The sequence below is a fragment of the Henckelia pumila genome, chromosome 4 (assembly GCF_033568475.1).
Source record: "Henckelia pumila isolate YLH828 chromosome 4, ASM3356847v2, whole genome shotgun sequence".
Classification (NCBI taxonomy): Eukaryota; Viridiplantae; Streptophyta; class Magnoliopsida; order Lamiales; family Gesneriaceae; genus Henckelia; species Henckelia pumila.
In genome coordinates, this window is record NC_133123.1 from 199,478,897 (window position 1) to 199,505,587 (window position 26,691).

Sequence of the window (26,691 nt, forward strand, 5' to 3'; positions counted from 1 at the left end):
GTTCGCTAGTTAAAATATGTGTTATGTTTCTCATACTCGATAAGCCCCCTTGAGTTTGTTGAATGCCAATTGGAAGATTGACAATATTTTTTGAACTTCTTGATTCAAATGATCTAGGAAAATATGGTGTAAAATTCCCGCAGATATTGTTGTGAAGCCCTATATTGTTTCCTACAATATTTGGTAAAGAAAATTTTGTTAAATCAAACATTACGATATATCAAAAGATTAGATTTTACTAAATCAAGGAACTTGGGATGTATACCACCAGACTCATTTGAAACGACACTAGATGATGAAACAAATGGGCCGGGGTAGCATAGGGAGTCATATAAGATAATATTGCATTGATATCTCCGGCCACGATTTGAATTAGACTTGTTTGACGTCTTTGGTGTCCACATTTTCCACTTAAATAACTGCAGTAAGTACAACATTAATTAATAAATTAATATTTCGGCCTTTCAAAAAATGTATTTCACTTTTTATGGCATTTGCAACATATTGATTATATTAAGTTTCCCAATAGCACTGCCAAAAGGAATAACATAAAGCGTATAACAACTGACGATCAACCAAAAATAATAATGTCCATGGTTTCTTAATATGCACATTAATTTTCATAGAAATAAAGTCGTTCAGATGCATCCAATATCATTTATAAAGCTAGTGACACAAACTTGATTCCATGAATCTCATAACGTCCTACTGTAAATGTACGTACAACAACGCTATTTAATCGACGCAATTGACAATTGTAAGCGCACAATCAATTATCACACATGCAATAGATTTTTTTTAAATAGTTAATTAACGATCGAATAAATTTGTTTCTTTTTATTTGTTTGGTTATGAAATTAAAGTTCGAACCTTTGTTTAAAGACCCACGAATCATAAATCAATTATGTCTTTTTAATTAGCTCGTCACACAAAGATCTGACTTCTAATAAAGTAAATTATTGTAAATATATATTCTCTTAGAAAAACTGTTTACCAAGTAAACGAGATCTCTTCATTCGATGATTGAATCAAATCTAGGATTCCACAAAACTCCAGGAAAAAGAAGAGATCTAAAACAAAATCTAAATCTTTAATCCTTAATTCTTAACCCAAGCAATATTAACCACATCCGAGCAAACAAAAAGAGATTTAAAAAAAAAAAAAAAAACGCTTTAAAGCAACGAGAATTTCAATTTCATAAAACACTTGCATGCTCACGCACATTGTTATAAAACCCTAAAAAAATATTAATTTAATAAAAAAAATCAATGAAAATCTGATCTAATTAATCTTTATCGGTTAAAAAATGAAATTAAAAGATGTAATATTTCAGCCATGCAATGCACCTCAAGAAAACTAAGAAATTTTTTTAGAAGAAAAAAGTTCTCAGTACTGAATGTTCAGTGGTGACTGGATGCTTTGTAGCAAGTTGGAATTGATATAATTGGACTCTCATTTATATAGAAGGACTCTACATATATTGTCTACAGTATTGGCCGTGTACAATTATCTACAATTCTTCTTTCAAATATTTATTTGTGTTAATAAAATTTATTTTTGTAATATGATTATATATTTTACTAATTTTCAGTACTGAAGGCTCTAGTTTTTATTGTTTAGTTCCCAACAAATCATCTGATGCTATTCATAATTTTGAACATGTGTATGCTATTAATTTACGGATCGGGGAAATCAAGAGAAAAAAATAAAAATAATAATACATGTAATCTTCACTGGTGATTCTTTACAATTAAAGCAATTAACTTTATAATAATTTGTAATTAATGAAGAGAAAAAAAAAACTAATGCATGTAATCTCATTGGTGATTCTTTACATTTAAAGAAATTAACTTTATAATTATTTGTAATTTTGAGCTTATCTTGTAGAATTCTTAGCATTTGACTTTATTTGAATCTCATTAATCTATTTAAATTTCAATTTATTGTTTGAATATCCTTAGTTTTGGTAATAACAATGTCTTGTTATTAAATCGAGTTTTCTTTGAATGTAATAACAGGTAACAAGACCGTTTGTTTGAGACTCGGGTATTGTTTGAGATTGCTTCTAAAAAAATACTTTTGAGATTTTCCATCACAAAATTAATAAATTTTATGAAAGAAAAACACAAAAGTGCTTCCTAGAAGCAATCCCAAATACTATGTTAGATACTTTAGTTTTAATAATAACAAACAATATTTCATTGTAATAAATTAAGTTGTCTTGCATTGTAATACATGTACTAGACCGCCCATATTGAAGACTCAAGAAGACTTGTCAACCGGTCTCAAGCAGTTACGAGTAGTCACTCGGTCTTGAGTATTTAAGACCTCAACCGGTCTTTAGCAGCTTAAATGTTCTCGACTATTCCAGTCTACAAGAAGATATACTCGCCCGTTCAAGCAATAGACAATACTAGACCGCTCACTTTTCAAAGAATATTTGAAAATGGTCGTGAGGGATTCTTTTTATTCAAGCTACACAACGTACAAAGCATGACATATACTTTATCAAAAAAGTTGGTTGTCAAGACATGCACAACTAATAGAGCAATCAGAAAATCATAATGTTTTCCCAAATGCACAATGTTGATTTTATACACAGAGGTTGTCTGCGATGGTTACTTTCTACATTTGAAAATAGAAAAATCTTGCATTTATTGAAGCATACTACATAACTGGAAAGGACACTGACAACAGTGTTTTTGCATTAATGAGTTAACAATCAAACGTTGAATGGTTCCATGCAAAAGTTTCTATAAATAGAAGATGCATTTGTGAGAGACGAAAACTTGAAAATTCAATTATTCTGCAAAAAAAAAAAAAAAAAAAAAAACTCTATCTCTCTGTTCTCAAATATTTGAGCACTCAAGAAAGTCATATCTTTATCTGCTCATACCAATCCTCGCGTATCAGAAATATGTCAGATCTTCAAGGATAAACCAAGGGTTTCATCAAAGCTTCTCAAAATCTTTAGACATATAGAATTCGAATAAGAGTTTTTATTGTTTGAATCTAAGGATTCAAACACTTGTATTGTTCTTGTGGTATTGCATTGATAAGGCTTGTTTTTTTATCCTTGTGGTGTACTAGGAGTTTCAATTTAGGCATTGTATAAGTCCTAAAGTTGGAGTGCATTGTTACAAAGAGTTGTAAAACCAATATCTTCTACTTTATTCTTTCCTTAGTGGATGAAGGAGAGACATAGAAGGATTTCACATTCGAACTTTCATATCTCTTGTGTTATTTGTCATTTTGCACGTTATCTTGTTGATATATTCTTGTGTTGAGTTACTTGAAAATAAAAGATTCATTGAAAAAATTGAACTGTTTCCGCACTATTTGTGGTTCAATTATTTTCAAAATTTGAAAATTTTGATAACACCTACTCGATCGGTTAAGCTATTTTAAATAAAAAAAATTTAGAGTGTATATTTACCCTCTTTCTACACACTCACACAATCCCAACAAGTGGTATCAGAGCGGGTTTTTCTCAACTCCTTATATTTTTACTCAAAACATGACTTTCTTCTACGAGATTCCTATGTTTACTAAGGAATAAAATGATGGTTGGAAAATATGAATGTAGACACATCTTTTTTTCCAAGATGATGACATGTGGTATGACGTCGCTGATGGCCCTATGAAGATTCTTAAAGCTAGAACTGTTGTTGTTATCTCTAGTGGTGAATCTCAGATGGTAGAGAAGCACGGGTCGGAGTGGAATACCAAGGAAAAAAAATCAAACCTTGAAAATGTTTCCAGGGACATCCTTTAAAAGTTTAGCAAGATCAAGACCTGCACTATATCCAAAGAGATTTGGTAAATTCTCACGTAGTTGTGCAAGGGAAATGACCAGATAAAGGAGAACAATCTTACTATGGTCATCCAAAAATTTGACATTGCCAAAATGATGCCAGGGGAATGACTGAGTTTGTTGAATGGTTTAGTAGTATCTTTTGTGAACTTATTACCTTAGGTAAATTTTATTCGAATCGTGAGATTTCCTTGAAGGTATGCTTCCACTTCCAGAGAATGGGATGTCAAGACAGTGGAAATGAGAGAATCCAAGGACTTGAGAAAACTTGAGCTTCATGACATGTTTGTTGATCTTAAATCTTATGAGTTTGAGCTGTGAATTAGAACATAAGAAGGGCCCTCAACTTCTCAACCAACCAAATATCACTCTACGACAGTCGTATGTCCATCGATCGAGGAAGCCTCAAATAGAAAGACTGCAGAACAACTGAGCAATGAGGCCATGTCAATATTCGTGAAAAATTTTGGTAAGTTTATGCGTAAGAATATCAAAATTTACCAAAACATACCACAAAAAGGACCATAAAGATGATGATCATGCTTGTTTTAACTGTGGCAAGAAAGGACACTATATTGTAGATTATAACAAGCCTAGAAACGATGAGAAAAAATTGGTCGAGAAATGAAAGAAGATCTTTCAAGAAGAAGAGAGATAAAAAAAATACTGGTTGTTCAGGATAGAAAGAGAAAGCAGGCAAACTCAGACTCACAATCTACAAGCTCTGAAAGCTTCTCAAGAGAGAGTAAAGAGGTGAAATTGCAATGTTTGATGGCAAACTCAGAACCAGAAAAAGAAGAGAGCGATGAGGTATTGAATTTGGCTTTTCTGAAATTACATGAGATGAGTTAGTTGTTGCACTGCATGAAATGGCTAAAGAGTACCAGAAGCTCCCCCAGTCATTCGAGGAAGTAAAGGAAAAAAGAGTAAGCCTCAAAGATAAGTCTAGTGAAGCTAGTTGCCTATAGCGAAAAGAACTTGATAGTCTTAAGTTGAAACTCAGTTTACTGGAAACTAAGAATGACAATATGCGAAGAATGTTCCAAGCTACTTTGAATGAGAATCAAAAGTTGCTTAAACCAATCAACACTTGGAACCAGTTTTCTGTCTCCTTAAGAAATATGCATGAGAACCAGAAGCAAGCAGGTGACAATTAAGGCTTAGGTTTTGGTTCACATGAGTGCACTCCTAATGAGACAAGTATATATTCAATCAGATATAGACAAATATTTTTTTAGTACAATAAAATTCATTAGGTCCAGTACGATATATGAACACGATAAGGCCAAGACTCAGGAAAACCATAAAGTTATATATGAGAATAAGGCTAATTATATAGGACTGGGATACATGGAACCTCAGAACTCTAATACTGGAAAGACTTGGCTGAAGCCCAAATCATATGAGAGTGGAAAGGGCGACCAAAGATCTCTTTGCCACAATCGTATATCCGTCAGTCGGGGAAGTCTCAAGCAAGAAGACTACAGAACAACTGAGCAATGAAGCCATGTCAATATTTGTTAAAAATTTTGGTAATTTTATGCATAAGAATATCAAAATTTACCAAAACATACAACAAAAAGGATCATATAGAAGACGGTCCTGCCTGTCTTAACTGTGGCAAGAAAGGACACTTTATTGTAGATTGTAGCAGGCCTAGAAACGATGAGATGAAACCAGTCGAGAAGAAACGGTCGAAGGATGAAAGAAGATCCTTTAGGAAGAAGAGAGAAAAAAAAAATTTGTAGTAGCCCGATTCCCAAAATAAGCAATTAATTGTCTAAGCATGTTTAGAATGGTTAAAACTTGATTAAGGAATTCTCATATGAGATTATCAAGTAGAAAATCAGATTCAAGACGTTCGGAAATATTCTGGAGGGTTCCAAGATTTCAAGTAGTTCGGAATGACCGAACTTGAGCTAGGAGCAGTTCGGTGGTTCTGATCCCTTTGGAGGAAAGATTGAAGTTTGGAAGAAACCGAGCAGTTCGGAAGATCCAAAATTCAGATCGAAAGCTCCGAATCTTGTGGCAGTCAGTCAGGGTATGGGTTTCGATTTGATGATTGGACGTGAGAGAGTTCGGAAGATCTGAACTCGAGTTCAGAAGATCTGAATGTTGTCGGCAACTGTGTTGTCCAATCAAAGGACACGCGTTCAGTTGAGAGAGTTCGGAAGGGCGATTGGAATTTGTGAAGTGCGTTTGGAAGCTCCGAACGAGAGATCGGATGCTCTGATCATCTTTTGTAAATAGGGGAACTTAGGCCCTCATTTATTTGCTTATTTCCCTCTCTTCTTTCTTGTTTCCTGCTCGATTCTAGCGGGTTTTAGGCATCATTTTGGAGGCCAGTCGATAGTGAGACGCTATTGGATTGTAGCAGAGTTTTGCTTTGGTTTTAAGGTAATCGCCATCAACGGGATAACGACGAATGCATGTATATTTATAGACTTTGATTAGCTTATATGAGTAGCTATTAGTCTAGTTAAGGCTTTAGTAAGAGATAAGTGATATGTTGATTATATGCTTATAGACTTGGACTTGAATATCCGAGTGGCTAGGTTGCTTGATTTGTTTGATTATAGGTATGGACGTACTGTCTGATATATCCTGGTTGAGTATGCATTTTATATGTTTGAATGGTTTATATAGCATGACTTATGTGCATTTATTATGTCGCGGTTATTACTGATACATGCATTATCATGTTGAGCCTATAACTTGAAATTACAAGTAGAGAGGTCGCTCATCCCTTAGTTATTGTGTGGATGGATTCCATAGATTTGATTCCGGTTATTTCCACAGTTTATGGTATGGATCCAACTCCCGATGCAACGACCCAGCGTGATACATACCACGACGCCTATAGATTAAGCAGTGATTTTTATTGTGATAGGTTTCCGATACCCGTTCATTTTCATTTGAATTCATAGCATGTGTATACTTATACCTTTTTGTTGAGCGTTGTTATCATTCACGATCATGTATTTTTCTTGGACACCCCACTCGGCGGGGCAATTGCATGTTTCCCAGGTTCGGGGACCAGTGTGTAGTTGGCGACCAGGGGTTTTGGTCTCAGTTGGTGCCAGCAGAGCTAGTTAGGATTAACCCTCTTGTGCTTTGGGGTTTTTGATTGGTTGTATATTATTTCGGGTTGCAGTAATTTACCGGTTGTATTCTGCCGGGTTAATATTTGATTTAAGTTTTTGTAGTTATCTCCATTATTGTTGTTTAAATTTAATTGTATGCTTAAGTTAATGAATCTCCTATAAAAACCAGCATGCCCTAAAAAGATTTTTATTCCCTTCAAGTTCGTTGGAGGAGGAAGTTTTTCAATAACTTATATCTTAGCTCGACCTACCTCGACTCCTTTCTCAGACACTCGATGCCCCAAAACTACCGTCTCTCTCACCATGAAGTGACACTTCTCCTAGTTTAAAACCAGATTAGATTCTTTACATTTTTTAGGAACTTTAGACAAATTACTTAGACACTCGTCAAATGAAGAACCTACAACATAAAAATCAACCATAAATACCTCGATAAATTTCTCTACCATATCATGAAATATTGTCATCATGCATCTTTGGAAAGTTGTCGGCGCATTACACAACCCAAACGACATTCATTTATTTGCAAATGTACCATAGGGACATGTAAACATAGTTTTGTGTTGGTCCTTTGGTGCTATAGTTATTTGCATATAACATGAGTAACCATCTAGATAACAATAAAAAGCATGCCCGGCCAACCTCTCCACCCTTTGACCAATAAAAAAGAGGAAGAAATAGTCCTTATGGGCGGTGTCATTAAGTTTTCCATAATCAATGCAAACACGCCACCCTGTAACAGTCCGAGTAGGAATGAGTTCATTATTCTTATTTTTTACCACAATTGTCCTACCTTTTTTCGGTACCACTTGTACTGGACTAACCCTTTCACTATCAGAAATAAGGAAGATAATACATGTATCGAGAAATTTAATCACCTCTTTCTTACCACTTCTTGCATTTCAATATTAAGGTGTCGTTGTGGCTGAATTGACGTCTTATGGTCGGGATCCATGAGAACTTTGTGCATGCAAATAGATGAACTGATCCCCTTGATGTTAGCTATGCTCCATCCTAGTGCTCTAACATTATCGCAAATCACCCTCAGTAGCTTCTCCTCCTCGATGCCTCTCAAAGATGATGAACAAATTATTGGAAGTTTGTCATTATCCATCAAATATAAATACTTCAAATAAGAAGGAAGTGGTTTAAGTTCGAGAATAGGAGGCTCTTCAGTATATGGTTTCAATGGATTTGGGATGTGTCCAAGCTCTCCTATTTTCGAATTTACCAGTTTGGACAATGACTTGGTTCCATCCATGTAGTGTGAACACCCCTCCGCTTCTTCACTATCGACCTCATCAGTAGTTGCTCTTGTCATGCAGATCTCGAGTGGGTCTCTAGATAAATGTTCCTGCAGATTACATTCAACCAATTCGTCAGTAGCATCTATTCTAAAACAATCAGAAGTGTCCACAAGATATTTAATACTATGAAAAACATTAAACACCACACTCTCATTATTTATTTTTGAAATCAACTCTCCTTTCTGCACATCAATAAGAGCTTTTCCAGTGGCTAAGAATGGTCTCCCTAAAATAAGAGGTATCTCATGATCCACTTCCATATAATTTACAACAAAGTCCACTGGAAAAATAAACTTGTCAACTTTTACAAAGACATATTTCACAATACCCCTAGGATATTTAATAGATCTATCAGGCAATTGTAGGGAATTTGTGGTGGGTCGAACCTCACCTATTCCAAGTTTCTCAAAACATGAATAAGACATCAAGTTTATACTAGCTCCTAGATCACACAATGCCTTACTGAAGAAAGAATTCCCTACGGTGCATGAAATTGAAAAACTACCTGGATCCTTAAGTTACGAAGGAAGTTTATTTTCTAAAATGGCTGAACATTCCTCCGGTAACTTCACAATATCAAAATCAACGAGTTTTCTCTTATTTGACAATATTTCTTTCAAAAACTTGGCATAACTGGGCATTTGAGCCAAAACATCTCAAATAGGATATATATATATATGAAGCCTTTTGAAAATTTCCAAGAATTTCAAAAATTATCCAATTGTAGTTGCTTTACTCGGTGGGAAAAAAAGGGAGTTTACTCAAGTCTATATTAGTATTAAAATCAGATTTAGAGGACTTATCTTTCTTACCTGTAGGTGAGGAATTTGCAGAGGTGTGCTTATCCTCCTTTTTCTCGTCAGTGTTTGGCCTCATGGTCTCCGCCCCCTCAACACTCTTTTTAAGTCCTTCAATTTTTTATCTTGTCAAGACCATGATAACATTCATATCTCTTGGGTTCTTTTCAGTGTTTCTAGGCAACGATCCTGGTTCCCTTGTCGAAAGCGGGTTGCTATCTGACTCATCTGTGTTTCTAACTTTTGCAACATTCTTCCTAATTTTGCAGCCTTGTTTCAGTTCCAGCAACATATTTCATCATAATGGACATCATAAGGACTTCCATGAAAAATTATGATGGTTTTTCCAGGCAGGATTATATGTGTTGTTTTAGGGGTTATATTGTTGTCTTTCTTGGTTTCCCACAAAATTTGCTGCCTTGGCCTCGAAAATCTGTTATTCCTCTGGAATATTCCTCCAAACTTGATTAACAGAGGCTGACTGCATCTGGAACATTTGATGAGTAAGAGCGTCAATCTTTGCAACCAGTGTTGTTAAAGCATCAACCTCAAAAATTTCTGTTTTCTTCTCCTTCTTCAAATATGTCCTCCCCACATTACTTTCTGTCATATTCTATATTATATCCCATGCGTCTGCTGGAGTTTTTCTGAATAAAATTTCATTTGTTTCAGCATCCAACATAGACCAAACCGACGGGTCGGCACCATTGTAAAAGGTCTGAGTTTACTGATTTTGTAGGGGTTATACTGCTGTCTTCCTTGGTTTCCCACAAAATTTGCTTCCTCGGCCTCAAAAATCTGATGTTCCTATGGCATATTCTCCTGAACTTGAATAACAGGGGCAGACTATATCTGTGACATTTGATGAGTAGAGCGTCAATCTTTGCAGCCAGTGCTGTTAAAGAATCAACCTCCAAAACTTATTATTATTTCTTCTTCTTTTTCTTCTTCTTCTTCTTCTTCTTCTTCAAATCTTGCCACCCCACATTACTTTCTGTCTTCTTCAAATCTTGCCACCCCATATTACTTTCTGCCATATTTCGTATTATTTCCCATGCGTCTGCTAGACTTTTTCTGAATAAACTTCTATTTGCTGCAGCATCCAGCATAGACCAAACCGATGGGTCGGCACCATTGTAAAAGGTTCGAGTCTGGTGGCTTTTATGTTGAGGGCACATCCTCAACATCTTTTTGAATCTGGTCCATGCTGAATTCAAAGACTCTCCGTCCTTCTGCTTGAAGGAGATAATATCAGAAAATAATTGCGCCATCTTAGTGGGTGGAAAGTACTTGTTTAGGAACACTTGGACTAGGCCCGTCCATGTAGTGATAGAGCCAGCAGGTAAGTCTTCTAGTCACTCAGTTGCATCCCCTTGCAAGGAGAATGAAAATAACCACAGTCTCACTGCATCAGGTGTTACTCCATTAAACTTGAAGGTGTCACAGATTGACAAAAATCGCTCCAGATGAGCGTAGGGATGATATTCCACAACAGTGCCTCAAAAAATCTTGCTTGAAGTTTTATCATTTGAATAATAGCTAGTTTCAGCTCAAAGTTCGCCTCAATAGCGGGGCAAACGATACTGGATCCATAACCGTCGCCTGGAGGTCTGATCAAATCCAACACTGTACGATAATCGTTCTCATTTTCCATATCAACTTCTGATTTATTATCACTTTCACCCTCTTATTCCGAATCTGATTTTAACAACAGGTTTATCTTCTTTTGAGCTTTTTATATGCTGCTGAGTGTGCGCTCGATTTCCAATCAAGCGGTACGAGATATTTGGAGAGACGAGTACGGCGCATACAAGAAAATAAGCCCCAGAAATCAACAATAAGAATGCAGGTTCAGATTTCAGAAAATCGTTAAAATAAAGATAAAAATCTAGTCTCAAGTAAATAAAAAATCTTGATATCACTAACATTCCCCGACAACGGCTTCAAAAATTGACCGTCGATTTTGGTTATAAATAAATTTAGCAAGTGCTAGGTCAAGTATTAGTATACGAACAACGAGTCCAGATATCAATCTCACAAAGACTGATTGATGATTACCAAAATATATTTATTCTACTTAATCTAGACTAAATAATAAAAGGTGATTGAATTTATTCAACAAAAATATAAATAATAAATAGATAATCAGAAAATAAACAAAGAAAAAAATAGCACTCGAAGGATGAATTCAATATTAAATAAATCGATCAAAGCACACGAAGGTACCGAGCTAATTTATGCTTACACGTGGCACAATCTAAAACGCAATATTACTTCAAATCATGGTGAATTTTCCTATTCTATTCAACAAGCTATTTCTAGTCTTGTTAAATGTATTCAAGTTGGACGGATTAATTATTTTTAATTAATTCTAATCAAATTCAAATGCATTAAATATTCATGAAAATTCAGTTCTCACCTTAAATTGTACAGTGAAATCGATTACTATTTCTAGTCGATTTAACCTCGTGTTAATTGTTGGAACAAAGCATTATCAATTCCTAATCTTTCAACATTGAATCAATCAACAATCAAGCAAAGAACTGACCAAATTATTCACAATAACAACATGATAAATCCAACAATCAATAATTGAAATAAATAAAAAATACTAAATCATAATCCACGTGTTCGACATAAATCAGTCTCGACCAATCTGATGGCCTTAATCGAAAGGAAAGTCTACTCCATAATCATAAACCTAATTCAAAATAGAGTTTAATCATCAAACAAAAATCAAAAGAAGAATTTAGAATAAATGGTGAAGCGTTCTTCGAGTTTCTCCAAGCCTAGTTGCCTTGCTCGTCAATAAGCTGCTAAATCCCCTCGAAATTTGTTGCCCTTTTGTATATATAGATGCCCTAAATATAATAAATTGTGTTTCCTTGTCAAAAGAGTTCAATATGGAAAATTGTTTCCCGCGATCGCTCGAGCGTAATAAGTCCCCGCTCGAGTGCCAAATTTTCTGCCTTGAACAATAAAAATTCCTCCAGGCACGATCGAGCGCAAGAAGAACCCGCTCGAGCGCGCATTTTTCTGTCCAGTTCTTCAAAATTCTTTCTTCACGCTCTTGAGCAATAAGAAATACCCGCTCGAGCGAGTCAACTTCTGCCCAAAAAGTCTGAATTCTTTATAAATCCTACAATTGACCCAAGGAAAGTAAGATGTAGAGAAAATGCATGAAAAGTAATAAAATCATACTGAATCAATGCTAAAATAACATGAATGCATGTAGAAACAACCTAAACATAACCACAAAAACATGAATTAAAACACACTTATCAGAGTCAACACATTTTTTCACATATATATGTTAAACCCACGTCTATTCTTTATGAGATTGTTGGGATCTAAGAAGTATAAACATGTAAGCTTGAATGGTTTCTTTTGGCACACCTAGAAATTTTGGTGGCACATATATGTTTAAGTTTTGTTTTAAGTAACTTTCCCCATAATTTGTTTTTTTGTTCAAATATAATTTTGTCAGTCAAATAAGCTTACTCTTGCATTTTTTGGAAGAAAGGTTGGAGAATATTTTCTTATCTACGAGAGAAAATAAACTTTTGTTTTGCATGTGGTGTAACTTTTGTTCTTTTGTTATGAAAACTTGTTTGAATCTAATAATTTTTGTTTTTTTTTCTATTCTCACTTGATTTTGTTCAACTTGTGTATTGAAAGATTATTGCAGAAAAATCACACATTGAGGGAGAGATGTATAAGATGAAAGAGCAAGGTTATCTCACATTGAGAGAGAAATTTTTGATGATGCCTTTTTGTTTGTTGCTGTACAAAGGGGTAGTAGCTATTTTGTGGTTGTGTATATGGTTGTGCTCAAAACAAGCCAAAGAGAGAGATTGTTAGACGTAACTTTTAATTGGCTTGTTTTGATTATTTTGGTGTGTGGATATTATCAAGATTAGTTATGTGTTTTGGTTTGTTTTGATTAGTAATGATATTAACATGTGATATATTATTATTAGATAATCTTATGTTTATACTAATCTTTATAACAATATATTATCTGTATGAGTATGCATAATTGCTGAGAAATTGTCAAGTTACATGGTGCAAGTTATCAAAAGTATCAAGGTGATATAAATTTGATATTGATAAGCATGAAGAAAAAAATTTGTTGTATCTATCTCTTGAAACAGACTGGTGAGATATCTGCAGAATGTTTAACTATATTATGAGCGTAATACATCATTAAGGGGTGTGGGATGAATTCTGGAGAAAAAAAAAACACATTGTGTTCTACTAAGTGTCCCGATATCCAGTGATACAAGCTGAGAAAAATATAACGGAAATTCATTCTGAGTTCGGAAAGAGTTTGAAGAGAGCGAAGTCAAAGACAAGTGATGCTCTCCAAGTGAATCTACTGAAAGTGTTCGTCATAGAGACGTCATAAAAAGATGGAGTCTTTTTGTTACTGAATAAATCCTTCTGTAATTGTAAGATATTTAGTTTTAGTGGATTCATTTGATATCTGGGCGTGGCCTCATATATGTTGGTGTTTCAACCGAACTACATTAAAATAATCTGTCTTTATTTTTTATTCCGCTGCTTAAATATTCTAGAAATAATGCTAATATAAAAAACACATAAACTGCAAATTAAACACGAGTTTAAATGATATTCATTTGGAAATTGTAGATGGGGAGTTATAAGGATGTGATATGTCTCCTTCTTTGATATTGGTTTGTACCTGGCAGGAAAAAAAAGGTTAGTCAATGATACAGACATTTCATGGAAAGTTAGACAATCCTAATTTTTATTTAGGATTCACTTATAGGATTCTCTGATTTAATATAAACTACAAATAGATAGTAAAATCTTGAAACGCCATTTGAAGTGACATATTATTAATCTATTGATAATTTATCTTATTCAATCTCATGTTTACTTGGTCATATTATTTATCTACACTAAATATTAATCTTACATCAATCAAATAAATAATTATTTATTTTACATCAATCAAATCATTGAATTTAAATTACTATATTACCCTTAATATATAATATTATTAAAAAAATTAATTTTTAAAAGGGCAAAATGGTAATATATCATCTTATTTAAAATTTAATCAATCAATTAAGCAAACTATATTTATAAATTAAACCAAATACTATGCTAAGAGGGTGTTTACTTAGACTTATAAGCTCTACAAAACATCTTATTGGAGCATACTTCAAATCTGTTTGATAAAAATTTTCCAAACAACTTATAAACTGTTAAAATAAACTGTTTGACAACTTATAAGTTGTTTTCAAAAAAATAAGACCTGACAACTTATAAGTTGTTTTCAAAAAAATAAAACCTGACAACTTATAAGTTCCTAGAACTTATAAGATTATCTTAATAAACTTAACCAAACACTCTCTAGCTATCATTTTTATTTATTTATTTATTTATCATATTTGATTATTTATCTCTATATTATTATCATATCCTTAAATTCTTATAGTACCTAAAGTGATAGTTTATGCGAACAACAAATCAGTGATAATAATAATAATAATAATAATAATAATAATAATAATAATAATAATAGTAAACTTTTTTTCCTTTTCCTTAGCGGGTAGGTCTTTCTTTTTTCCTTTTCCTTAGCGGGTAGGTCACTTTATTCGTTTGACAGATCGACTCGATTCATATATAGAGTGAAAAGGACTTCGCTGATCAATTAAGAGACATGTCTCACGAAATTAACTTGAGATTGTATTACACACAAAAGTTTTTGTGTTTCTTAAAAGGGAAATATATTTTTTAAAAAATTAACTTGTCTATTTTTTGGTTTTTATCCATGAACGTTTCAAAATTGGTTTGGTACATTAGCTTTTAGTTTTAGATTAATTTGGTCCAACTGATGACGTATCACCGAAAAATAATGAAATGTTAAGTTGCTACATCAGCAATTTGAACAAAATAACTGAGAATTAAAATTTAATTTACCAAAAGCAAAATTTGAAAAGTTAATAGTCCAAAACTAAAAAATAAACAAGTTAGTAGACCAAAAAATTATTATTTTTTTCAAAAAGACAGTTCACTAAAATCAAATTATAATAACATTTTAATTTTATATATTAATACATTATTCAGTAGTCTTCTAAAACATCTCGTAACATAATACTATTAGTAAAAGAATATATAACATTTAATTAAAAATATTAAGGTGTGAAATATAGTTTTTTTTTTGGGAAAGGGAAATATATAATAATTAATTTCAACGTACATACTACATAGAAAACAAAAGAAATAAAATGAAGATTGGGCGAATGTGGGACCTTGAATTTCTCTTCACGCGGAGACTTGACGCTGATTCAACTCTGTTGTAGAATCTCTAACCCAACCCAATTAAAGCCATTTTCTTCTTCTTTTTTTCCCTCACAAAATTATAAGAAAAAAAAACAATTAATTTCAAAAAAACTCAAAGATATTATTATAGATAAATCCCCATATTTAAAACTCCAATATATATTATTGATTTTTTGTATACGTTTGTATTTATCAAGAGGTGCGAAATGCGCTTAAGATTGGATCCGACAACAGACTAGTAGTTCTGTACGTTGTTGAAAAAACGCTGCAAGAGGTAGATGCTGCATTCAATGAAAATCCAAGAGCTATGCGATTGGGGGTGTGGTTCGTGATCATAATGCATGAAGGAAATTTGATTATGGCATTTTGGAGGCGGACATGAAAACCACCCTCGGTGGTTTATGTGGAACTCACAGCAATTCATGAAGGAATGATACTGGTGCGCGCGGATCGAAACTTAAATGTTCATGAATTTACTACTGACTCAATTACCCAGAAGAGAACTTCAGCTACACAGGTGCAATTGCTTCGGATGTTCGGAAACTACTTGACAGTTTAATTTCATGGTTCAAAGTTTTTGCATGTTAGAACGGCGAAAAAAATTGCACATTTTATTATTTTTTTGCTATTTCCTCCCCTGGCGGTTGGTTTGGAAGAGTGGAGATTTTTCTATTTGGTTTGTAAATCTTATAATGACTGATTTATCTGGGTCATAATAATATTACAAGTTATTATCGTAAAAAAAATTGACATGAATTTTTCGAAAATTTATGAGTGATATCTATCTATTTAAAAATTTAAAAAATATATATATAATTCAGTATAAAATTATAGATATATATGCATTGAAGCTTCAAAAATAATACATAAATTTTTTTTATGTTAATTGATTTTCATGTTTTTTTCGAAGTTAAATGATTAATTATATATTCAAAAGTTTAAGTGTGATAACTATCTAATCCAAAATTTTTAAAATAAAAACAAAGATAACGAGATGTCATTTTGATAAATAAGATAAAATCTAATAGCCTAAAAAAAAGAAAACCATATAAAATGATTAATTTGTCAAATAATTTTAGTTTTGTTGGAAATTAAATTAAGATATAATCGTAATTTCATCATAAACTTTACCAATTAATTAAAACTTAGTTAATTAAATTCTTTGTGTGATAGTAAGATTGTAAGATATTAGGAGTGATAGAATATCTAATCTAAAAATATAAAAATATGTATGAAAAATACGGCTGAAAATATAGAGAAAGATAAATTGAATATTAGAAAAGAAATGATATTTTTTGAAAAATAGAAAAATATGTCAAGTGGACAAAAGAAAAAAAGAATTAAAGTACCAAATATTAATTTAGGTAAAAGAAAAAAAGGCATTCGTGTAAATTCATTTTGATTAGATAGTAAGATTTAAGAAGTAAGATATGGATATAGATATAGATATTAGATATATTTTTGACATTCAAAAAATTATAACAGGAAATAAGAAAGCCGGGTAGATGGATAAAATTTGGGAAATAATCGGATATTAAATCGGGCCCAAAGTTCGGGCTCCATGGCCCAGCCCTCCCATCCTTTTATTGAAACGTAGACGCAGCTTCTCCTCTCATGCAATTCTCGCTCAACCTCACAATATATTTCCGTTTGCTGAAACCCTAGCCTCCCGCTTCATATCTCCGTCGCCATTCGGCCTCCGCCGTATCTCCTCCGCAATTCGATCTCTCTGCCAAATTCTCCAGCTCTTCTGTCGATTCCGTACGGTGGGATTCGTGGTTTGTTTCTGATTCCGTTGTTCGGTTGGAGGGTAGGCGTGGGGATATCGGGTTCCTATAAGCGTGCGTGTGTCTTCCGTTTTGTCGTGACCCATATCACTTATTTCTTCGTTTGAGGGGGTTGCCGGGGCTCCGGCCTCGGCGGGCGTTAAAGCCCCCACCTTTACGGCATCTTCGATTCGTAGATTGGTTGTAATTTCATTTTTTTGATTTGTTTCCTTGTGTATAATTCTAGAAAAGAACAGATAGATCTTAGCTAGATCGGGGACGAGATGCCTGCCCTTGCTTGTTGCGTGGACGCTGCAGTTCCTCCTCCGCCTCCCTACGGTGTACCCAGCTGGGACAGCCCTCTCCCGGCGACTCCACCTTCCGAAAATGCCGTATCCGCCTGGTCATCCGCCCACTCGGCGTTGCTTTACCGTGTGGATGGGTGGGGCGCACCTTACTTCACCGTTAACACCAATGGAAATGTTTCTGTTCACCCTCATGGTGTTAAGACTCTGGTGCACCAAGAAATCGATCTTCTCAAGGTCGTTAAGAAGGTTTCCGAATCGAAAACATCTGGCGGACTCGGACTTCAGCTTCCTCTTGTTATTCGTTTCCCTGATGTGCTGAAGAATCGCCTTGAGTCTCTGCAGGCTTCTTTTGATTTGGCTATCAAGTCGCAGGAGTATGGAGCCCATTACCAGGGTGTTTATCCAGTGAAATGCAATCAAGACAAGTTTGTGGTTGATGACATTGTAAAATTCGGGTCAGGCTTCCGCTTTGGACTGGAAGCGGGGTCCAAACCGGAGCTTCTTTTAGCTATGAGCAGTCTCTGTAAAGGAAGCCCGGAAGCACTTTTGGTGTGCAATGGATTCAAGGATGTAGAATACATATCTCTTGCTCTTGCGGCCAGAAAGCTACATTTGAATACAGTCGTTGTGCTTGAGCTAGAGGAAGAGCTAGATGTCGTTATTGATGTCAGCAGGAAACTCGGTGTTCGTCCTGTGATTGGACTTCGTGCAAAACTCCGCACTAAGCATTCAGGCCATTTTGGTTCTACCTCGGGTGAGACAGGAAAATTCGGGCTTACAACAACCCAAATTCTCCGAGTTGTTAAGAAGTTGCAGCAGTTTGAGATGCTGGATTCTTTGCAGCTGCTGCATTTCCATATTGGATCTCAGATTCCTTCGACTCTTTTGCTTGCTGATGCTGTTTGCGAGGCCTCTCAGATTTACTGTGAGCTGGTTCGCCTTGGAGTTTGTATGAAAGTCATTGACATAGGCGGAGGCCTTGGAATCGATTATGATGGCTCAAAGTCTCAAGATTCAGATATTTCTGTTGGTTACAGCCTTCAAGAATATGCTTCAGCTGTTGTTAAGGCTGTTCGATTTGTCTGTGATCGCAAGGGCATTAAACATCCCATTATTTGTAGTGAAAGCGGCCGTGCAATTGTTTCTCACCACTCGATTTTAGTGTTCGAATCAGTTTCAACAAGTTTTCAAGATTCTTCCCAGATATCTTCTGGAGAACTTCAGCTTTTAGTGGAGAAATTGAGCAATGATGCTCTAGTTGATTACCAGAATTTATTCGAGGCGTCAGCTCGTGGTGAGCACCATGGTTGTTTGCTTTACGCTGAGCAGCTGAAACAAAAGTGTGTTGAACAATTCAAGCAAGGTTCTTTAGATATGGAACAGCTAGCTTCAGTTGATGGCCTCTGTGAATTAGTGTCCAATGCAATCAGGGTGTCTGACCCTGTTCAGATTTATAATATGAACCTATCAGTTTTCACCTCACTCCCTGATTTTTGGGGAATTGGCCAGTTGTTTCCGATTATCCCAATCCACAGGCTCGATGAGAGGCCTAAGGTGAGGGGGATTTTGTCGGACTTGACCTGTGACAGCGATGGAAAGATCGACAAGTTCATCGGAGACGAGTCCAGCCTACCTCTGCATGAATTAGAAGGCAACAGAGGTTTGAATGGAAATGGTGGGGCATACTACTTGGGAATGTTCTTAGGTGGGGCTTATGAGGAGGCATTGGGGGGCGTTCACAACCTGTTCGGTGGCCCGAGTGTAGTGCATATCTCGCAGAGCAATAGCCCTCACAGCTTTGCAGTGACGCGTGCCATGCCAGGGCCATCGTGCGGAGACGTGCTGCGGCTGATGCAGCATGAGCCCAAGATCATGTTCGAGACCCTCAAGCAACGTGCCGAAGAATTCGCAGTTGATGATGATGGCAGCTGTTCAGCTCTTTTGAATGACATTGATTCTTGTTTCAATAACATGCCGTACCTCTCGTCTACATCTTCTTGCAGCATTACTGCCAATAATGGCACTTACTCTTCTTGCAATAATGAGCTGTATGCTCCGGACGGCGACTCTGTTGCTGCCGAGGAAGAGCAGTGGTCTTATTTCATGGCTTGAGGTAATAATCTTTAGGGGTTCAAAGTTTTATGTTTTGAGTTTCATCTGTCTGTTGTTTTTAAAAATATCGGCTTCGACTATGTTGTTCCATCCCAGATGCCAGAGAGGAAGAGGTCGGATGGAGAGACTTAGAAGTTAGGAGGACTTGGATTGTCAAAGATTATAATGTAGAAGTACAATGAATGAGCTTGATGTTGTGTAAATTAAGTGCTCAAAGGTTTATTCTTCATCCATAGTCCAATGTATATATTTGTTTTTTGTTTTTTTAAACTCATAAGTTCCAAGTAATAAAAAAATTAAGTGCTCAAAGGTTTATTCTTTATCTATAGTCCAATGTATATATTTGTTTTTTGTTTTTTTTTTTAAACTCATAAGTTCCAAGTAATAAAAATTTGGACCAGGCCACGCTATGGTTCCAAGGATGTCCCCCAAGGGACTAAAGTAAATTCGTTATGACAATGGAATGCTACCTTTCATCTAAGTATATTACTATACGAATAAATCTATATATGAACTGACATGATAACCTGCAAAACACATTAGGTTGCATCAACTCGGACATCTGTTCAATATTAACATTATATCAATTCATATAATTTTTTAAATTGTCTTTGAACAATTTGAGATTCATCTTCCAAAAAGATCTCGTTTCATTAATTCAATTTTCACCAAATAAACCCGAATAAAATAAGTTTGTTCCAAATGATACAAAAGATAAAGAATCGAAGTCCAATTTAAAAAGCTAAATATTGCCATGATTTTTCTTGCTATATGATATAACAGTATAAAACTATCCATAATTTTAATTTTGATAAGAGATTGAACTTTTAATATAGTTAGTTTTAAATATATTATATGATGTATTATATTATCTTCTTTTTTTTTGACATTTTGCGAGTAAAACTTTAATATATTTATATTTTCTAGTAACTCATATCCCGTTTTCAGTTAATAAAATGTTAAACATAATTAGTGTTACAAACCAAACAAATCAAATGATTGATTGGAATTAAGTTATAAATTCTAAGCTTCGGATTAACCATCAGAGAGTTCGAAAGATTCGAAGTATAGTTCGGAAACACTGAACTGGATCCTTGGAAAGTTTGGAAGCAAGGATCTTCGGAAGGTCCGAACCCTCACTTTGGAAGCACATTTTGAGATCGGATTCAAAGAATCAATTTAAAACGGAGATTGGAACGTTCGATCCCTACTAGACAAGTAAACCAATGGATTCAGGATCGGATGTAGGCCACGTGGATGATCGGAAGGTCCGAATTCATGATAGGAGTTTTCAAAGCCAGATGCACACCAATAAGTTGTCCATGCATTGGTGACTTATGCATCAGTCGCATGAAGAGTTGTGACCACCAAAGGGTGATCGAAACGTCCGAGCTCTGGTGATCAGAAATGTGTTATGCATGCAGAGTTTGGAAGATCCAAACTCAGCCTATATATAGGGGTCCGAGTCCGATGCTGTAGTTTTAAATCAAAATTTCCACAGTTTTGCTCTTGATTCAGTCTATATAGAGGGTCCGAAACTAACAATGAGGGTGCTTCTGGAATAACATCAAGGTTGTCAGTAGAAAATATGCTATCACCATCAGAATGCTAACGACAAAAAAAGGTATGGTTAGAGAATTCTATTAGAAAATAGGAGTACCTGTTAACTTAGTTAAGGATTTAAAAGAATGTTTAGTGATATGATAATTACTTGACTATAGGCTTGGAACCTAGGCCCTGATTATACTTATCTATTACTTAGTGGTACGTAAGTACTGACTGAGATTTTCAGCTGAGTATGCATGCTTAAATGTTGCATTTACGTGTCATTATACATGTTTTACCGCTTTTCATACATATTGCATATGTAAATACACGTTGAGTCGTATCTCATTTGAGATGACCTTTCTCGTAGGTCACTCATCCCTACACCTGTTATGTTGTTTGACACGGAGAGTCACCACAATGCGCGGAGACTAATATTACGATGATCTAGATGATTGTGAGAGTCACCCTACAGTCGGATTCCTACATGGTTTTATATACTCATTGGCGCCCAGTCTGTGCAGGACTTGGTAGTTGACCAATCACCTAGTCATCTCATGCTGCATGTATCATATTATTTTTGTATAATCATACTTTCGTATTGGGAAATTATCACTCACATCTTTGGTGTTATCTTAGACACCCCATTCCATGAGGCATATCTCATGTTCGATGGTGCAAGAGGATCGAGGCATGAGTAGTTGCAGGTCCAAGGGCTGCTGAGAAATTTATCTACCTACAACTAATTATCTATGTAAATATGGTTGTATGAATACATTGGATTTTTAGTACCGGTCGTATTTTATTGGTTTATCATGTACTAGGTTTTTAATTTTTTTCACAATAAACTCTGTTATTTTAATTAGTTGGGTTATTAATCTAATTGCATGCTTAAAATTGATAGTTAATAAGTGATCCGAGATGAGTCACTACATTTGTGGTATTAGAGCATGCATAATCATGGGACATACTATGACATTTTGAGATTATTGTCGTTAATATTTTTAGAGATATTTCCAAACAAGGTGACGAGAGTCATAGAGATATAGGCCATCTAAGAGCTGAGGGTGCTCCAGGACATCCTCACAGACACCATCACCATCATGAGTGGCAACGTCGGTTCGTGATGCATAAGTTCTTGCAGATCGGACCAAAGCCACTGGTGGGAGACAAAACCCCGAAGGTTTCTGAAAATTGACTGGAATGGATGGAGAGTAGTTTTCGCACCTTTGACTACTCCAAGGAGCAGAAGATGGAGGCCATGAACTTTTTATTAGAGGGACATGCTAGAAAATGGTGGAAATCCAAATCTACCCAATTGATTATGGAGAAAGGCCAAGTATTATGGGAGGATTTCCCTCAGATTTTTATGAAGCTATATTTTCCTCCAGCTTTTCGACAGGAAAAATACATAGAGCTGCTAAAATTGAAACAAGGCTATATCAAAGTGGATGAGTATCAGCAAAAGTTCATCAAGTTATTGTCGTTCTGCCCCCACATCAATGCCAGTTCTGAGGCCAAATATGATCACTTCTTGCAAGGCCTCAACCAGGGGATCTTTGATTGGGTCACTGTATGTGATGATTCGAATTCTTACGAGACTCCGGTGAATCGCTACTGTCAGGCAAAGATTATTGTTACCGGTTCCAAAGTACTTCTATCTTCTAAACTTAGTGGATGACTTGGGCCTCATGCTCAATATTTTAAGAAGCAGGGTTTTACCTCTACTTCTACTTCTTCTGGTTCTTGAGGAGTATTCCGATTGGGTCGAAAGAAGGAGGGGCACTGTGATCAGTGTGGCCAAAATCACCTGAATAAGGAATGCCAGAGGGCATCTGGTGCTTGTTTCATCCGCGAAGGGAAAGGGCATGTGCGGAGGGACAATCCTACTTGGACAGGAGGCATTGGTTTTGGAGCTGCTAGTAAATCCTAGGCTTCTGTCCAGCCACGTCACCTGCCAGAAATATAAGGAACTTCTACCTTGCGACCTCGAGCCCGAGGGAAGTTGTACGCTCTCAACCAGGACAAGGATAACGCCAAGAGTGACCGCATGATAATAGGTATCTTTTTGTTATGTGGCATACCTGCTCTTATTTTTATTGAAACTGGTACATAGCATTAATTCATATCTAGCCTCTTTTTCACGAAATAAGTTAACATATGTATCTCTTGACCTTAACTTAGTTGTATCTACTCCTATGGGTCAGGAGGTGATCAATAAACGTATAGTGATGGGATGCCTCAAGAATTTTAGGATCATTTCTTGACTGTGAATGTAAGGTCCAAATCCACTAAACTCGCTTACGATGATTTTAAAATAAATCTTTTTGATTTTATGACCTAAATTGTTTAATTTATGATTTAATGATTATGGTTTCATGATATAATTATTTTATGTTTAACGCCTTAGATTAAGTTAATGGTTTCAGGTCGAGTTTGATTCTGGACTTACGGGACGAGGTTAACCTACGAACGAGATGATAGAGCCTATTTTTACGAAAGTTTTAAGTATAATATTGATATGTTTTTGATGTATGAGTTGAGGGATATTATTTTATTGGACGAGTCAAGACGTGTGATTGACTGCATTTTATATAGTTGACACACGATATGTACTAAAGTTTGAAAGCTACCCTTAACAACAAATTTCCCTACATGTTTAATGCTTCCCTTGACTCTTACCATCCAATAATTCAGCCATTCTTCTTTCCTCTACACATTTTTGACGTCCCCTCACCATTTATCATCTTCTTCATCAAATTCTTCAAGATCCAAGTGAGATCTTGGTGCTAGTTTCCAGTTTATTCAAGGTTTAGCTTGTCTCCAAAGTTTCGGATCATCTCAACCTCTTAATAAAGGCAAGTTTTTAAAGAATTTTTAAACCACCATTCAAGATATATCTATTTTGATAAGAAATGATGTGTGTTGATGAGTTGTATTCATGATTTTAAAGATTTGAGAAACATAAAAGCATGATGTTTATGATATCGTGATATGTAAGTCGTTCTTGTGAAATTTTTGATAAATAATGTGTGTTGATAGATTCTTATGGTTTAGATTTGGAAAAGGACTGATTTTTAAGGTGTGTGTTGAATTTTGAAGTGTTGAGTTAGTTTGAGTTAAATCTTTGAAACGTTGCATGTGCTAGGTTGTCTTGGATTAGAGACACTTGTTGCAATTTTGTGGATTAAGTCTATTGTATTAATCCAAATGAGATGAAGTCAATTGTATTTGAAATATACCTTATTTATCTACAACTTTCGTGTTTTTTGTTTTTTCAAAATCATTTTGGAAGATTGGCCAAAATTGCCCCGAAGTGTGTCGAGTGGTTTGAATTTCCGGCAGTGACACATCTCGGGAGAATGAGTATAACGTTTTACTGGGAAATCCAATTGAGGTGAGGCTTTCGGAATTACAAATCCAAGATCAAGGGATACAACATTTATGTTTAAAAATTTTCCAAATTCCGAACGAAAAATATAGTTGTAATGCCTGCAACATGCAAATCCAGTGCAGAGCTCGCTCGAGCGCGAGAACTTGCGCTCGAGCGAAGATGGTTCGGTCCTAAAAATCTTTCCATGCATGTTTTTAAGTTCTAAATGAATGTTTATGATGTATTAAGGTGTTTTATGTATGTTTAAGAGTTCTTATGCAAAAAGTTTCAAGTTTTACGTCAAGAATGAAAAGAATGATTTATGTGAACCGATTATGTTATATGTTGCATGTACATGTCTAAGTTTCATTCATGAAAGCTATGTTCAATATGCAAGTATGATTTTAATCATCTATGGAATGCATGAAGTTATCGAGTAATTTTTTAAGCTCACGACATAAAAGTTTATGAAAAGAATCATGATGTTATGATGAATGTTTTATGGCATACAGGTCATGCAAAGATGGAATGTTATGATGAAATGATAATGATATGATATGAGAAATGAATGATATGTTGATGCATGAAAATATTTTGATGTCTTATGTGTCTTTGTTGTGGCAATACGGGAACGGTACTCCGGTTTGGGATTCGGAGGGGCCCTCCCAAATACGGCTCCATGTATGGGTTAGGTCCTCCGAAAATGAATTAACGAATGTAACGAGGCGTAATGTCATATGATTGTTGATCAACAAGAAAAGATGAATGTGCCCATTATGACGGTTGCCACAATTTTGCATAATTCGTCACCAAATGATAAGTTTATGTTATGTTACGTTTAAATGATAATTGAAATCTCATCATTTTTACTGCATACTCTTGTTGAGTCTTTAGACTCACTATACTTGGATGGTGCAGGTAATGAGGATGAAATTTATGCATATGTCGACGAGTTCAATGTCGGGCATGAAGAAGAGCAAGGAGTCGGACCGGAGGGCGATGCATGAGTGTGTTATGTTTTGAGTGTGTTTGTGTCAAGTTAATGAACTAAATGTTGTTATGTTGATTGAAGAAAATACGCTTTATGTTTTTAATTGTCATGATTTGGTTTGTAAACTATTCTGAAATGTTTTAAGTAAGGTTTGATGTATGCATACATCTTTCAAAAATTTTCTTTTCCGAACTAGTTTTAACGTCATGTTAGTTTGTAACATCTTCATCGGTTGAGGGTATTACAGTTTGGTATCAGAGCAGTTCGCTCTGGGTTTTCTTGAAACACTCATGCATACTCGCCACGACTCCAACACTCCGTCTTCTTGTCTGTAAGTTATGTGTCTAATGTGATTATGTGAATGATAATGCGATGATCAGATCTATGTATGCATGTTATATGTTTAAGTATATTTACGTTTTGAATCATGACTGAGCGGTGTTGATAATATTGTACTTTAGGACTATGGCATCACGTAGGGGAAACAACACCAATACCAACGCCAATTCCGCAAACAACAACCATAGTGATTGCGGGCCAGATAGTGAGAACAATCAAAACAACCAGTTTTTGACGGGATTAACTACTCTGCTTCAAGAGCAAAGCCTTGCTCAGGGAGCTCAAATACAACAGTTGCTTCAAGCCCAGACAACTAATGCTGGAAATAACCATCCTGCAACTAATCAAAACCCTATCTACAAAAGGTTCTTAGAGTTGGGACCACCTGAGTTCAAAGGAGAGACTGATCCTTTGATAGCGGAACAATAGTTCCAAGCTATGGAGACTGCTTTTGAATTCATTCAGATCACGGATGCGGATAGATTGAGATGTGCTACCTATATGTTCCGCGATGACGCTCGTGTTTGGTGGAATGGAGCCAAAGCAGCGTTGAACCTAACCACCCTTACTTAGAATGGATTCAAGGATGTGTTCTACGGCAAATATTTCACAGTGAGCACCCGAACCCGGTTGGCCAGAGAGTTTTTGGAGATCCGTCAAGGAAACATGTCGATTGCAGAGTATGTGAAGAAGTTTGAAAGGGGAAGATACTTTGTACCGATGATTTCTGGTGATCCTACTGAAGAGTTGAAACACTTTACAGAAGGATTGAATTCCTTCATCAGAAAGGATGTTAGACTAAGTGGAGCGAAAAATTATAAAGATGCGGTGGATCAGGCCATGTTGTCCGAAAAGGACAGAAACGACATTATCAGAGAGTCATAGGCAAAGAGATCTAGTTATCAGAGTCGGAACCAGCA

General features: G+C 35.4%; 1 protein-coding gene across 1 annotated transcript; it reads left to right on the forward strand.

The window, feature by feature from the left end:
* Nucleotides 1-16,969: 16,969 nt before the first annotated feature.
* Nucleotides 16,970-19,827, forward strand: LOC140865192 (arginine decarboxylase-like). The gene is made up of 2 exons (XM_073269747.1): nucleotides 16,970-19,524; nucleotides 19,620-19,827. Exon 1 carries the CDS (start codon nucleotides 17,388-17,390, stop codon nucleotides 19,521-19,523), a length of 2,136 nt encoding a protein of 711 aa, XP_073125848.1. The 5' UTR covers nucleotides 16,970-17,387; the 3' UTR covers nucleotide 19,524; nucleotides 19,620-19,827.
* Nucleotides 19,828-26,691: the final 6,864 nt, after the last annotated feature.

What these genes read in the sequence shown, in the direction of transcription:
- LOC140865192 (XM_073269747.1), top strand. Translation starts at nt 17,388, where the DNA reads ATGCCTGCCCTTGCTTGTTGCGTGGACGCTGCAGTTCCTCCTCCGCCT.